Here is a 13,634-nt window from a genome sequence, read left to right on the forward strand (position 1 = left end):
CTAAAGAATAAAATGGCCAGTTACTGTACCAGCCAAATGAGTTTTACTTGGGAATGGCAGAGGAATTGCATTATCGACATGGAAACTGGAAAACCATAAGCAATCCTGGAGAACATAGGAGAGGAATGCTACTTTATGAAGATGCCAGGGAAGTTGGGAGGGTTTGCTTTGAAGGAAAGTTCTTTGGAGTAAATCAAGAGTTCAGGGTGGTGACAGTTTCTTATGGGCTGACAGTTTCTTCGTTGCTTTTCATTGGCTGCATTGTTGGTGGGCAAGGAAAATCTTCCATCCTCATGCTAAGGAAGTTAAGTAAACCTCTTCCTACCCAGGGATGTAAAATAAGGTGCACAGGGTGGTATGTGCTGGTGTGTGCAACAGAGCTCCTCCTGCAGGGCTTCCTCCCTCCACTTTAAATGAGATTTTTCCTTTACAGTATTAATTTTAACACATTCTAGTTAATTGACAATATACTATGAATTAGTTTCATTTGCATTTGGGTGGCACACACAGACTCTTTCAAAACCTGATTATGTCTGCATAGTCTAATCCAGACTCCTGGAGTTCACAATATATTGTGTAAACTTGTGAGATCCATCCCATATGGCCTAACAATTTTCTAACAAAGTTGCCAAATGAAACACCAGAATGAAGTTAACAACACACATTGAGGCTTATTTGGCATTTTTAGATAGAGAAATGCCTTAGAGTATTTCTTCAGGCTACAAAATTATTCTTTTCTTTCCAAAATACTGGGCAAAATGTGTTTTAATAAAATTGCAATATTTTCATCTTGTCAAAGGTTTTCGTATATTTGAAGGAAGAACAAAAAAAATTACTCTTTTACCGGACATTTTAATTCGAAAGAAAACAAAAGACCACCAGAAGTAATCTTTAATATAGTATATTTATAGGAATGCATAACTTGAGATGTACATTTTGAAGCTTCATCCATAACTTAGAACATTTACTGTAATGATAATAACAAGACAGCAAGTCATCACTTTACAACATTACACATGAGTGATTTTGACTTACAAATAAAATATTTACAACCTACCTTTACAAAACGACATTGTGTGCATACAAAATGAACAACTGCAGAAAAATTTAAAAATAATGAGACAACCAAAAACCCAGAAGATACACTTAAGGCAGACCAGCAAGACACTGAAATAATTAAGGCTGTGGAATTCTTCTGCACCTTGAAAATATAGAGCTATTTATCAATACTGTGGAGTGATTTTAAATCAATTGTTACAAGCCTGATGGAAGTATGTACTTATATGTATATGTGTAATGGTCCCTATGGGGAAACCTGTCCACTTATGGATAAGGCCCTTTATCTGAATGGCCAGAGAAGCCCACCCCCAAACTCTCAAAAGACTTGGTGGGGAGGAATCACTCAAAACCGAGGTGCCAATAAAATTTGCAAACCAACTGTTAAATATTCAAATATATTCTTCTGATTCTAGGCAAACAATAACTTAAATGATGGTCCCATTATGTTTCAAGCTTTGTTCATTTGGCTTTGTAGTGTCAAAAGACAGCAAATAAATGCCCAATGAGTAGACACTAACTCTACCCATCAGCCCTAATGGTTTTGAATGGCCCTAAATGGTTTTCTACTAGAAAACTGATCCACCTGGGCTGTCTTCAAATGGATAGATTTCTGCATATGAGCAATAACATATACATACATATTATACACTATATACATGTACAGATGTACATATATCCATGTTTTCCAACAGTTTGCACTTTGATCACTACTGTTCTCTGACTAGGATCTCGTTCTGAAGAACATATTTAGTTTTTTCACAGTCTTCACATTTGTCCTAACTACTAGTTTTACTTACTCACCTTCCCCATAGAGTAGGCCAAAGTTTGGCAGAAACAGAAGTAAAAGCACCAGGGTCAAAAAAAAATCAATCATAGAGATGACATATATGGCTTAAGTTAGTAAGAGAAGATGTATGTTTTGTTACCTTCAAATTCATAACCACAGTCTTTGAGATCATAGTAACAGTCCCCATAATACTCCCAAGATGTGGCTTCATTTCTTGACGGAAGTCAGGCATTGATGTAACTCTTACACTAGCTATTCCTCAGCTAGTAAATTCATTTGCACTCTTTTCCATTTCTTCAGCTATCCTCACTATCCAAAATAAGTTATCTGAATAAGCAGTTAATCTTGTTCATCTGAATAAAAACAAAATCTGACCACAATTTAGAATCTCCTAGCAAATAGGCTAACAGGAAACACAATAGCCCATGAGTATTAATTTCAATCTTTTCATAAATGTCCCTTAAAGATGAAAATTTGTCTTAGAGTAATTGTTTTTTCCTCTCCTCTAACTTCTACATGTATTGAAAATGAGGGAGAAATGTCTTTCACAGAAAATATGGCCTGTGTTCTACTATTTTTGTTTATATTTCTCACATGAATAATATTCTCCATTAAAGACATCTAATGCTATGGACAAATTTCAGCTGTTTTTAACCCTCTAGAATTAATGAAACAAAGAACCTTTTAGTTTTTAGAAAATGTATATTAACATAGTAGTTCCCCTTTTCTTAGTAGAGAATGGGTAAATCTTATCTTTTCTAACCTTAGTTATTCATTTCCTAATGATCCCTAGATTTTAAATAGTTAAGAAAATTGTAATGCAAATAAACCCACTGAAAGCTCACATGCTGTGGTTGCCTAACCCAGACTCCACAGAGATGCTACACAGGAGGGAAATAAATAAGCCCCACATTTCTCAAAACTGAACAAGGATGTGGTGAGTTTGCACTTTTTCCCTACTATGAAGACCCTTACGTTTGAAATATTTCCTCCTCTATCAAATTTATGGGACAAAGTTTTACTTAATATACAGAAATAACCAGCATCTAGTTTATAATATATTTGCCCCTTTGTAGTCTCACAAATCTAAATGTCCATGCTCTTCCACAAGGCAAGAAAAAAGTAACAACTGACTCACCAGCACTAAATCATGGAGACTATGGAAAAACAAATATGCTACTTCCAGAACATCTAATTATCTAAAAAAAAGAAAGAGATCCAAAGTTTTCCCTCCAAAAACTAACAGTTCATTTCTACACCTGTGCATTTAATTTGCCTCTTATTATAGAAACCTGTGAGATTCTAAAGAAATGAGTTGTGATATCAGAAAATATTTTATTCTCCTTTCTGCCCTCCCAGTGAGGAAAGTGGCTGTTTGGGCTTTTCTCTTTATAAAGCTTGAGAAGAGAGTCGTGGTTACTTTGGAGGGCATCTTACTCTGTGCTTCTGCCATAAGACATACTCGAGAAAACAGTTTACTGACAAACACTTCATCAGCTCTCCTAACCTTTTTCTGTAAATAAGCTTTTAAATTATTGAAATTACAGGCTAAGATAAAAAAACATTCAGACAAAGAGCACCTAGTACTTCCAATTAAAATCAATTTACAGATTTAATCTCATGAGTCTGTAAATGGTATCTAAAGACATGAATATTGAAATCTTGGAATGTTCAAAGTTACCATCAAATAAATTCTTAGCACTGGCAGTGTGTAGCACTTTTTAAAAAAATCCAAGTATTTTCTAGACATCCCAACTAAGGTATTTTCCCCACATTCCTATGAGATTAATTCCTCCCTCCTTCCCCCCAACTCCCATTTTCACAATGGGGATATTTGGGGCAGAAAAAAACCAAAGACTTTCTGTAAGAAAGGACGAATCAGGAACAGTTGAGGTTGAAACTCAAGAATTCCTGGGCTCACCCTATGTTCAGATGGTTTCATTTAAAAGATATTTTAAAGAAAAAATGCTGCAATATCAGTCAATCTAAATACAATGAACTTCTTTATCTCCCATCCTCCCCTCTGAAAGGCACTACTATTTATAAAGACTTGTGAGCCACAAAGCGCTGCAGCCAGCTTTTCCTCTGCTTCCTCTGTTCCCCCAAGAGTGTTTATGGCTGTGAGAGGCCTGAAGGACACCTCCAACGTTACAACTTTTTTTCTTAAAAATTTTCTCACATTCAGTTGTAAGTGGATATAAATCTGTTTAATTTGAAAGCGATGTAAAAGATGTAGTAAATTACTATATATACCTTTAAAAAATTATTGTGGGTTGTCCCTGATCTTTTCCTTCTTTCTGCACCCCACTCTTATAAAACAAAAAAACCCAAAACCCTATACAATGGATATAAGCCAAGCAAGAAACTTGTGACTTTAACCAATATTATTTTTCCCATTTCAACTGGAAGTTCATTCTTACTGATTCCTAGTTAAGTTTTAATTGCAAAAATTACCATAATAAGAAGGGGACTATTTTCCCATCTCTCCCCTCTTCTCTACCACAAAGTAATAAATACCTCTGCCAAAATAGGTACAAGAAAGTGGTTCCTAATCCTTCATCCCTTACCACAGTTGCCCACAGAGCAACTAGAGTATATTTCCCAGTCCCATCTTCTGGGATTCCTTGTTATTTCCAACTTGCTAAAGAGAATTCCTGAATCAGGAACGCAATCACTTTATCCTCATTGGGAAGGACCAGGAGCTTTGCAGATACGATGTCTCCCTGTTAGCTTTCTTTAGTTATCAAACCATATAAAATATATACCCTTTCTCTTGGGGCCCCTATTAAATTCGTTTTATTCTAATGATTGTACTTTGGCTCCAGTTAACAAAATCATACTAGCCTTCCATCTGGACCATTCCAACTCTGATGTGAAAGCTGTTATAAATGCTTTGGCTCTAACATTCTTGCCCTCCCAACAGCATGATTTCATTAATGCTCTCCTTGCAGTCTGGATACCATTGTCCTTCTCAAGCAAAAACTCAGCTTGTCTCCTACATGGTCATAAAAACTCATAAAGATTCAGCAGGGGGCTTTTTAGTCATCGTCCACAGTGGACGAAACATAACTTGCCAAGCCATACCGTACAGATATTCGGAATCCTCTGTGCCTGTATCTATCCCATGATGAGCCCGAGGGACCAGGCTTTCTTCTTTTATGTTGTATCTTATAACAAAGACATGCTTACTAAAAGAGTTTTTAGTAAACTTGTTTAAAATTTCAAAATATTTTATCATATAGTATTGGTATAGAACTATGGGTTTAAATGAAGAATACGAAGGGTTAGTCAAGAGACAGCTCTGAGAAAGTAGCCTTGGTGGCCCAGGGCCATTCGAAAACTAGGAAACAAATACAGTCAGAATCAGTTTCCACTTATTTGGTTAATCCTGAAAATACATAAGTGCTATATAGTCTTATTGCTTGTACTTTCTACTAATTTATTAGTCTATAATCTTAGATGGGATGAGGTGGAGCATGGATGAAGAAGTTGACTTTGAAGTCAATGGAAAAGAATGATGAGCATTTTTAATTCTACATTTCCACTGTGGGAATAAGTATTTTTATATATTAAAGTTCAGGCTTAGTTTCCATCATTCTTCTTCATTAAGATAGGTTTGTAATTCTATTTATCCTTCATAAACTCTCTGCTTGCACTTCTGTGCTGCATGATTTTAATTTTCTCATCTTTTTATGAGAGAAGCAATGCCATTAAACCTGATTTGAACAGACACTTAAGTTATATTTTTTAAAATAGCATTTGCATAAGAGTAATTTTAAAAACACATTCTAGGAAACAAAGGATGGATCATGTACAAAAACACAAAAACAAAATCTCCCAAAAAACAAAAAAAAGGGAGAAAGAAAGAGACCATGAAATGCCCAGGTTTAATTTTTTTTCCACCAGTGGAAAAAAAGGCAGTTCATAACCATCTTGTACGGAGAATACATACCAGAAAGAAGCATCGGCCTCAAAATGCAATTAGTCCTTTTAGTCCAGGGAAATATTGGTGGCTGAGCAGTGATAGATATTGCATCGCAGTTAAAACTCAATGCTCTGCTAGAATGACGTATCAGATTTTATACCATGGCTTCAAAAAGGACTTGGGACCAGGCCTTTGAAAGGCCTACATGGCTGCTTCCTTTTGGTAAGCACCCCTTCATTTCTATAAGGGGTTAGAAATAAAGCAGGCTAACTTTCTGAGGACTGCAATCTACAGCTGCAGAAGACGTCAGAAAGTGTTGTTACGTGTTCACAGGAACTGCAGGAAAGGTTTCTATTTGCACTTTTGTATGAACCTGTTTTATTCGTTACCTATTTCAAACCAAGTGTAGACATAAAAAATAGCCCCACAAGTCATTCTGTATTTGGACTTATTCCCTGGCAGGCTTTCCTGCCAGATGAACTCTGAGCTGCCAGTGAATCTGGGGATAGCATTTCATAAACAGAACCTAGGTTAGTCAAATACCTGTGACCGAGAGAAAAATCTTCTCACTCACAGACTGCAAAAGGGTAACATTGCTTTCTCTTAATGCACAGGTTCTGGTAAAAGAGTTCTATACAAGATTTATAAAATGCTCTAAAAAGAAAACAACTGTCATCTAATTGTGCTTAGTCAAAACAATGTAATGCTTCGGTACATAAGTTACTGTCTTAACTGGAGCACTCAAATTTACTTAAGATTGATTTTATATATATCTCTATATTATAAAACTCTGAAAGTTGAATGTGATATATTTTTACTGTATGTGTACATGTATCCTATTAAGAAACTATATGTAAGTAATCTAAACCAGTATAGTTGACATACATGACATCTCTGTTAAATAGAACTTCTTGCTTAAAATTTCAGCAAAGGCAGGAACCTTTATACTTTCTTCAGTGATCTCATATTTTGCCAAGTTAACCACTCATTTTGGAACACAATTAAAATTTCATAACAGCTGCTATTCTTGTTATCTCTGCCTCTCTTCTGAATACTTTCCATGACTCTGTACATCTGTATCTCTTCTGAACAACCTTCTGGAAAGTCCCTGGATTTAGAGTGATTTCACTGCTGCTCAGACTTTGAAAAACCACTGAGGAGGTTTAAGAGGTACATCTCTCAATCCAGAGAACCACATGGAGTGAATGATGGACAGAATTATTTACAGACACATTCAGTCTAACTTTGGTTCACACTGCACTTCCATGTGAAACCACGAGGGCTGGGGGATGGCTACGTGCCTTGGTTTAGCCGATTGACAATGTAGCTCTTGACGTTGGGAATGGGGCGCACATCATTCTGATGCTTGCGACGCTCAATGAAGCACGCCAAGCGGGAGGTGTCCAGGGGGATCTTGGAGTAGCTGCCATTGTGGGGCTGCAGCCACGGATGCTGCAGGCAGGTGGCTGCCGTGGGCCGCCTCCTAAAGTCTTCCTGTAGGATCACATTGATGAAATCTCTGGCAGCATTGCTCACACCGCAGAAGTACTCATGGGGGAAGCTGAAGTCCACCCTGCACACATTGATACACGTCTCCTCCTTGCTCTCATCCAAGAAGGGGGAGACCCCACTCAGCATGACATATGTCAAAACCCCGATGCTCCAGATGTCGGTGCCCAGGGATACAGGGATGCCCTGGATCACTTCTGGGGCAGCAAACTCGGGGTTCCCCAGCAGGTGGTGGATATGGAAGTGACCTGAGATCTGGACAGCATCCTCCAAGTCAATGAGCTTCACTCGAGGCACTGGAATCCGTAGGTCAATGAGCAGGTTTTCAGGCTGCAGAGATCCAAGGAGGTGGGGAAGAAAGAAGGCAAGTTCAGCTCTGTTTTGACTACCTGTAGGACTCCAGCCACTCCAACACGGTTCTGCTATTCTTTGATAAAGCCTGTAGTGTGTGGGATGTTCCCTATGCTTCAAACTGAACTAAACTCTGAGGCTGGATGGTACTTCAGAGAAGTTGGTTGACACTGAAAATCCTGTCTTCTTAACAACCCTTCTGCACTGAAAAAGTAAATTATTTATTTGGGGGGAACAGGGGCTTCTTTTAGAAAAATATAGCAACATCTAGTGATTCCTTCTATAAAGTTAGACAAAGTGGTTAAAGCCTACCTACCTTCTCTTACCCCAGATATTATGTGACTCTGATGTGTTCTCATTAATTCAATAATAACACACAAATTGTGTGACAACCCATTTTGTGTTTAATATTCATAGGGATTCTAGTGCAAGAAAATAAAATAAAATGAAAATTTATATCCCTCAAGGGCAATGACTGGCAGGTTGAACTTAACCATTTCTCTGCTAGGGTTGCTATTTCTTATTACCTTTATGTCCAAATGTGCAACTCTGCAGTTGTGAAGGTACTGCAGGGCTTCCATGATGTCTCGAATGTAGAAAGCTACTTTTTCTTCCATCAGCTCATCATGATTCATAAGGTAGTCTAAGAGTCGGCCATCGTCCATCCTGAAAAAAGGGAGGAAAAGGCAAAGGAAATATGTTTGCAAAGAAAACAAAAAAATAGCACAACATGAATCTGTAAGATTGCTAATATTTCTCCTATTTCCTATTATAAATGAAGATCAGTGTTGTAAGACATGTGCATTTTAGTTGAGTCCAAAGTTAGTACAATGTTCAGAACTTATATTAAAAAGATAGATGATAATAGATATGGAGGAGATAGAAAGAGATAGAAATAGATGGATAGATAAGAGAGAAATGCATGCTTCAGGGAAGAAATCTGTATAATCTTAAGACACGTTGTGAATGCCTGCTCTGTCGCTTCAGTTGTGTCCAACTCTGCAACGCTATGGACTGTAGCCTGGCAGACTCTGTCCATTGAAATTGCTCACAAGGAAAGTCTGACATCCCTTTAAGAGAGGTTAGATTGCAAAACAGAGAAAGGAAGGAGACAGAGAGATCTTGCAACTGTCTGAATAACTGGAATCTGGTGGCTTCAAGGAGCCTCACATGTGTTTTGCAAATTGCTTTTCCTTTGCCAGGTTTTAGTTGTGGAAAAGTAGCAAGTAGGCAAAATTTGACCTTGACATTCACGACCCCTTCTTGAATCCTACTCCTCCTGGGCAACTATCCAACTTTAAAAACTATGCCTGAGAGCCTGCTAGGAGGAACCAGCCAAACCTAGACTTGAATCCTGGTTCTGCCACACACAGGCTGGGGGCTTGGAACAAGTCATTTAAACTCTCTGTGTTTTGCTTTCTTTATCTTTAAAGTGAGAGTAACAACAACAACAATAACAATCCCTATTTCATCTATGAGGACTGTTGATGGATCAAGTGAGACAATGAGTGAGGCATTAAAGCATAACTGGTAGCAATAGCAAGTGTGCAATAAATGGCAACTATTTTCAGGTACCCTGTGCCCATTTCTCGGAGAAGGCAATGGCAACCCACTCCAGTATTCTTGCCTGGAAAATCCCATGGACGGAGGAGCCTGGTAGGTTGCAGTCCGTAGGGTCATGAAGACACGACTGAGCAACTTCACTTTCACGCACTGGAGAAGGGAATGGCAACCCACTCCAGCGTTCTTGCCTGGAGAATCCCAGGGACGGCGGAGCCTGGTGGGCGGCCGTCTATGGGGTCGCACAGAGTCGGACACGACTGAAGCGACTTAGTAGCAGCAGCAGCAGTGCCCTCTTTAGCAGGGAGTGACCAGATGTCAGATAGCTGTTCTCTAACATGCACTGTGCCATTGAGGACCAACCCCGAGAAAGGCCCAGGCAGAGGAGCCTGAGCCAGAATCAGAAGCTACTTTTGAGCACAGCTGACATCCTCCCGCCAAGTTCCCATTCTCTTCAGTAGCTTGTTCCTTCCCACCAGCTTGTTTTCTTCTCCTGCTTTCCTTGACAGGATCAAAGGCCTAAATCACAGTTGAAAGCTGTAAATGGAGGTGCCTCTCTACTGTACACAGGTACATGTGGAGCCACACACAGTATTGGTCTCCAGGATAAATGTCTGTCTTCTCTCCAGGCCCAGGGCCTCGTCACACCAATCAGACAACATTTCTATGAGGGATCCATACTTCTGAAAAGACTGTCCTCTTGGGCCTCTGTAAGATTTCTCTAAACTACAGGGCATGATCTCTGTTCCTAGCTTGGGGAAGGAGTGGTAAGGATGTGACCTTATTGCTCTCTTCTGGGACCCAGTATGTAGCCCCAAGTATATAGGGATACATACTGGAATGAGTGGAAGTTTTTGAAGGTCTGGAATGACAGGAAGTCTGGAATGAGTGGAAGGTTTTGAAAGTAAGATTTTACCCTTAAAGGACTTTCTTGGGGGTAGACTGGGGATACTATAGCAGTAGATAGATGCACAAACTCCTCTCTTTCATTTCAATTTCACCCCTGTCAATGAGCCCTTTGCCAATAAGCTTTTCCTAAACTCCTGCCCAGCCCAAGAGCCCATAAGAGAAAGAAGATGAAAACTGGAGTGAGACAGATGTGGGTTCAAGTCCCAGCTTCTCCATTTCCTAGTTTTAAGGAGCTACTTTTAATGAACTTCCTTATCTCTGATTTTCTGATCTATAAAACGGGTATCACATTTTTATACAATGGAGGGGAGAGTGCATGTTACATACAACACTTTGTAAGCTAGAGGCATTGTATGAAATGTAACTGCCATTTCCATTCACTGTAAGCAAGAAATAAGCCAAATAGCTGGGGACCGTGTTCAAGAGATGATACTGGTACTTACAGTTCTAAAATGAGGATGTAGGAAGTGGGGGACTCATAGGTGTCATGGAGAGTGATGTATTGGGGGTGCTGCAGGTGCTGAAGCAGGGCAGCCTCGTGGGCAGCCTGCTCTTTTTTCTTCATTTTTTTGCTAACAAATTTCACAGCGACATCTTTGCGAGTAGCTTTGTGAATGCACTTCTTTACTATGGAGAACCGGCCTCTGGAAAACAAAAGGGAGAAAATGTTTTGCCAAGATTTCTCAATCAACTAGGTATCATTTTATTCAAGGATGCGAGTTTTATCCTAAGTGGTTAGACAGTAACATTTTATTATTATAGAAATCTACTTTTTTGCATTTTTAACTATAACATTATCATTCAGAATTGTTAACTATAATATTATCTTTCCTTCCTTAGCATTTTAGGGTTCTCCAAGATACAAAAAACTAAATAACATTTTTAGTCAATAAACATCAACTACAAGTTCAGTTTTCTGAACAGAGTATATTTCTATAAAATACAACAGTAAGAATATCAAAGAAGGAGGAATTCTGCTCTATGATAATTTCGAAGCATTTTCTAAAGAGGCAATTTTTTTTTCATCTTATTTTATATTTCTTATCCTTTTGTTACAGAAAATTTCCTATATACACAAAAGTAGAGAGAAGGGTATAACAGATCTTCTGTGTACCCAGCAGCCGGTATCAACAATTATCAACATTTTGCCAACCTTTCATCTATTCTTTACCTATCTCCTGCCCGTTTTTTTGTGAGGGAAGGCTGAAGAGGTGACAAACAGCAACATTCAGAATCTGTCCGTGAGGTGCCCTAACCCAAGAGTAGGGGAGTGAGAAGTCCTAGGGCAGTCCACTCATCTAGCAGAAATGAAGTCATCAGATATCACGGCCACCACTAAGACTGTCCAGTTGACTCCTTGACCTGGCTCTGTGTTCACCAAGCAACTTCCTGATAGTAACTGTAAATTTTCCCCAAAGAAGAGAAGGCCCTAATTAACAAAGCAAGTACTAGACAAATGCCTATTACACACCAGACATCAATCTTGGCATAGTGAACAAGTACTTGGCCAAATTCGCTGTTCTATTTTACATTATCAAGTAATAATTTGCCATCCTGGGTTTTAACAACACTCTCTCTTGTTTGTTTCCTATAGGTCACTCCTTCCAGAGGACTTTAAATGCAGGAAAACAGCTGATTGCTGAACAGAGATCTGAATTGGCGGTTATGTCACAGTATTGCTACCTTAATTTTTAAAATATATTTTGTGTTTATCAATGTTATGCATCCCTAAGGTTTAAAAAGTCATTAGCGATGCGGGAAAATGGCGGGACTGGCGTCCTGAGGTACGCGGGTCACGGTGTTCTCTAGCCCGCCCGCGTCCCACCTCCCGGGGTCGCGTCCGGTCCGCCAGCCGGTCTAGTTAGGCGGCGCCTCTGAGCCGGCCAGGGCCTCGGTTCGTGCTTGACGACGCCCCCTTCTCCCCTCCCGCCCCGCTACCCCCCGGGACCCGGCGTGTTGTGTGAAGGGGGGCGTCGCCCGAGCGGCGCGGGAGAAGGCGGGAGAGCTCTCTGGGGTGCGAGGCGAGGAGCGACTGGCCGGGCAGCATGAGTCAGCAGCAGCCGGTGCGGAAGCTGCCCAGCCTGCTCGTGGACCCGGCGGAGGAGACTGTGCGCCGCCGCTGCCGCTGCCGCGACCCCATCAACGTGGAGGGCCTGCTGCCATCAAAAATAAGGATTAGTTTAGAAGATAACGTACAATATGTGTCCATGAGAAATCTGCTCCTGGGGGCATTCTTGACTTAAACAAGGTTGCAACGAAACTGGGAGTACGAAAACGAAGAGAGGATGACATCACCAACGTCTTAGATGGAATCAACCTGGTTGAAAAGAAGTCTAAGAACCATACTCGGTGGATAGGCTCTGATCTTAGCAATTTTGGAGCAGTGCCCCAACAGAAGAAGCTGCAGGAGGAGCTGTCTGACTTATCAACAATGGAAGATGCCCTGGATGAGTTAATCAAGGATTGTGCTCAGCAATTGTTTGAGTTGACAGATGACAAAGAAAATGAAAGACTAGCATATGTGACGTATCAAGACATTCATAGCATCCAAGCCTTCCATGAACAGATTGTAATTGCAGTTAAAGCACCGGCAGAAACCAGATTGGATGTTCCAGCTCCCAGGAAGGATTCTATCACAGTGCATATCAGGAGCACCAAAGGACCCATTGACGTTTATTTATGTGAAGTGGAGCAGGGTTCCCACTCAAGTAATAAAAGGTCAGACAGTGTAGGGACCTCTTCATCCAAAAGCAAGCCTTCGGAGCACCCTCAACCTGAGAAAGAAGAAAATCCTCCACATCAAAGTGAGGAAGTGCTTGAAGTGAGCAACTGATGGTGTTTTGACGATCCATGCATGGAGTCTCTTGGACTCCTGTGTGGATGAAGATCCTCAGAGCAATAAATCGTCCCTGCCGTTTTCTCATTCTTGGTAGCTGCAAGAAGGCCAGGAGTGCCTCCAAGCACTTTGCTCCTTAGATTCCTGGATAATGGCGGTTTCTGCATTTGAAAACAGCTCTTTTTATAATTATTCACTGCTTTTTTGCCAGTGAAGCAGTCATCTTGCCTACAGAAATTACTGGATCACACGACTGTCACTGAAACAGACAGGCAGGCGGGGTGGACAGCTCCTCGTGGACTCTGCCCTTTGCCGTGCAGATCCTGTGTTGTTGTCACAAAAGAAGTTGCCTTACATGGGTTCATGTCTGCATGGATGGGTGTGTGTGCACACACCTGATGTGATGTCTTTGTACATATTTGTATAATGTCTAGATCACTTGTGAAATACGTTTAAGTGAGACTGTTCACCCTTGTACAGCCAAAATGTAAATATGGAAAGTAACAGACATATTCTCTAATTTCTGTGGTATCTATAACTTATTAGAATCCTTCGAATGAGGGTTAGAGGAGAGTTTTTTCCCTAACTTCTACATGTAGAAATACCATAAATATGTGTGCAGTTAAAGTTTGTGGATTTAATGCAAGTATTTCAGTATGGTTTCCCAGTGCTAAAATTGGACTTCAGGCTCCCTACAG

At 40.1% G+C, this 13,634-nt stretch overlaps 1 protein-coding gene and 1 pseudogene across 9 annotated transcripts in view; one reads left to right on the top strand and one right to left on the bottom strand.

Annotated features, from left to right (window-relative positions):
- Positions 1–885: 885 nt before the first annotated feature.
- KALRN (kalirin RhoGEF kinase) overlaps positions 886–13,634 on the bottom strand; it is a 673,187-nt gene continuing 660,438 nt past the window's right edge. For all 9 annotated transcript variants that reach the window (XM_043875040.1, XM_043875043.1, XM_043875038.1 and 6 more), the window contains 3 exons: positions 10,544–10,744; positions 8,159–8,297; positions 886–7,610 (listed from right to left, as the gene is read on the bottom strand). In XM_043875040.1, coding sequence (XP_043730975.1) covers positions 7,065–7,610; positions 8,159–8,297; positions 10,544–10,744 — 886 coding nt within the window. In that variant the 3' untranslated portion in view covers positions 886–7,064. The remainder of the gene's footprint in view (positions 7,611–8,158; positions 8,298–10,543; positions 10,745–13,634) is intronic.
- Positions 12,146–13,116, top strand: LOC122675887 (annotated as a pseudogene).

This window comes from Cervus elaphus, chromosome 19 (genome assembly GCF_910594005.1).
Source record: "Cervus elaphus chromosome 19, mCerEla1.1, whole genome shotgun sequence".
NCBI classification, from domain to species: Eukaryota; Metazoa; Chordata; class Mammalia; order Artiodactyla; family Cervidae; genus Cervus; species Cervus elaphus.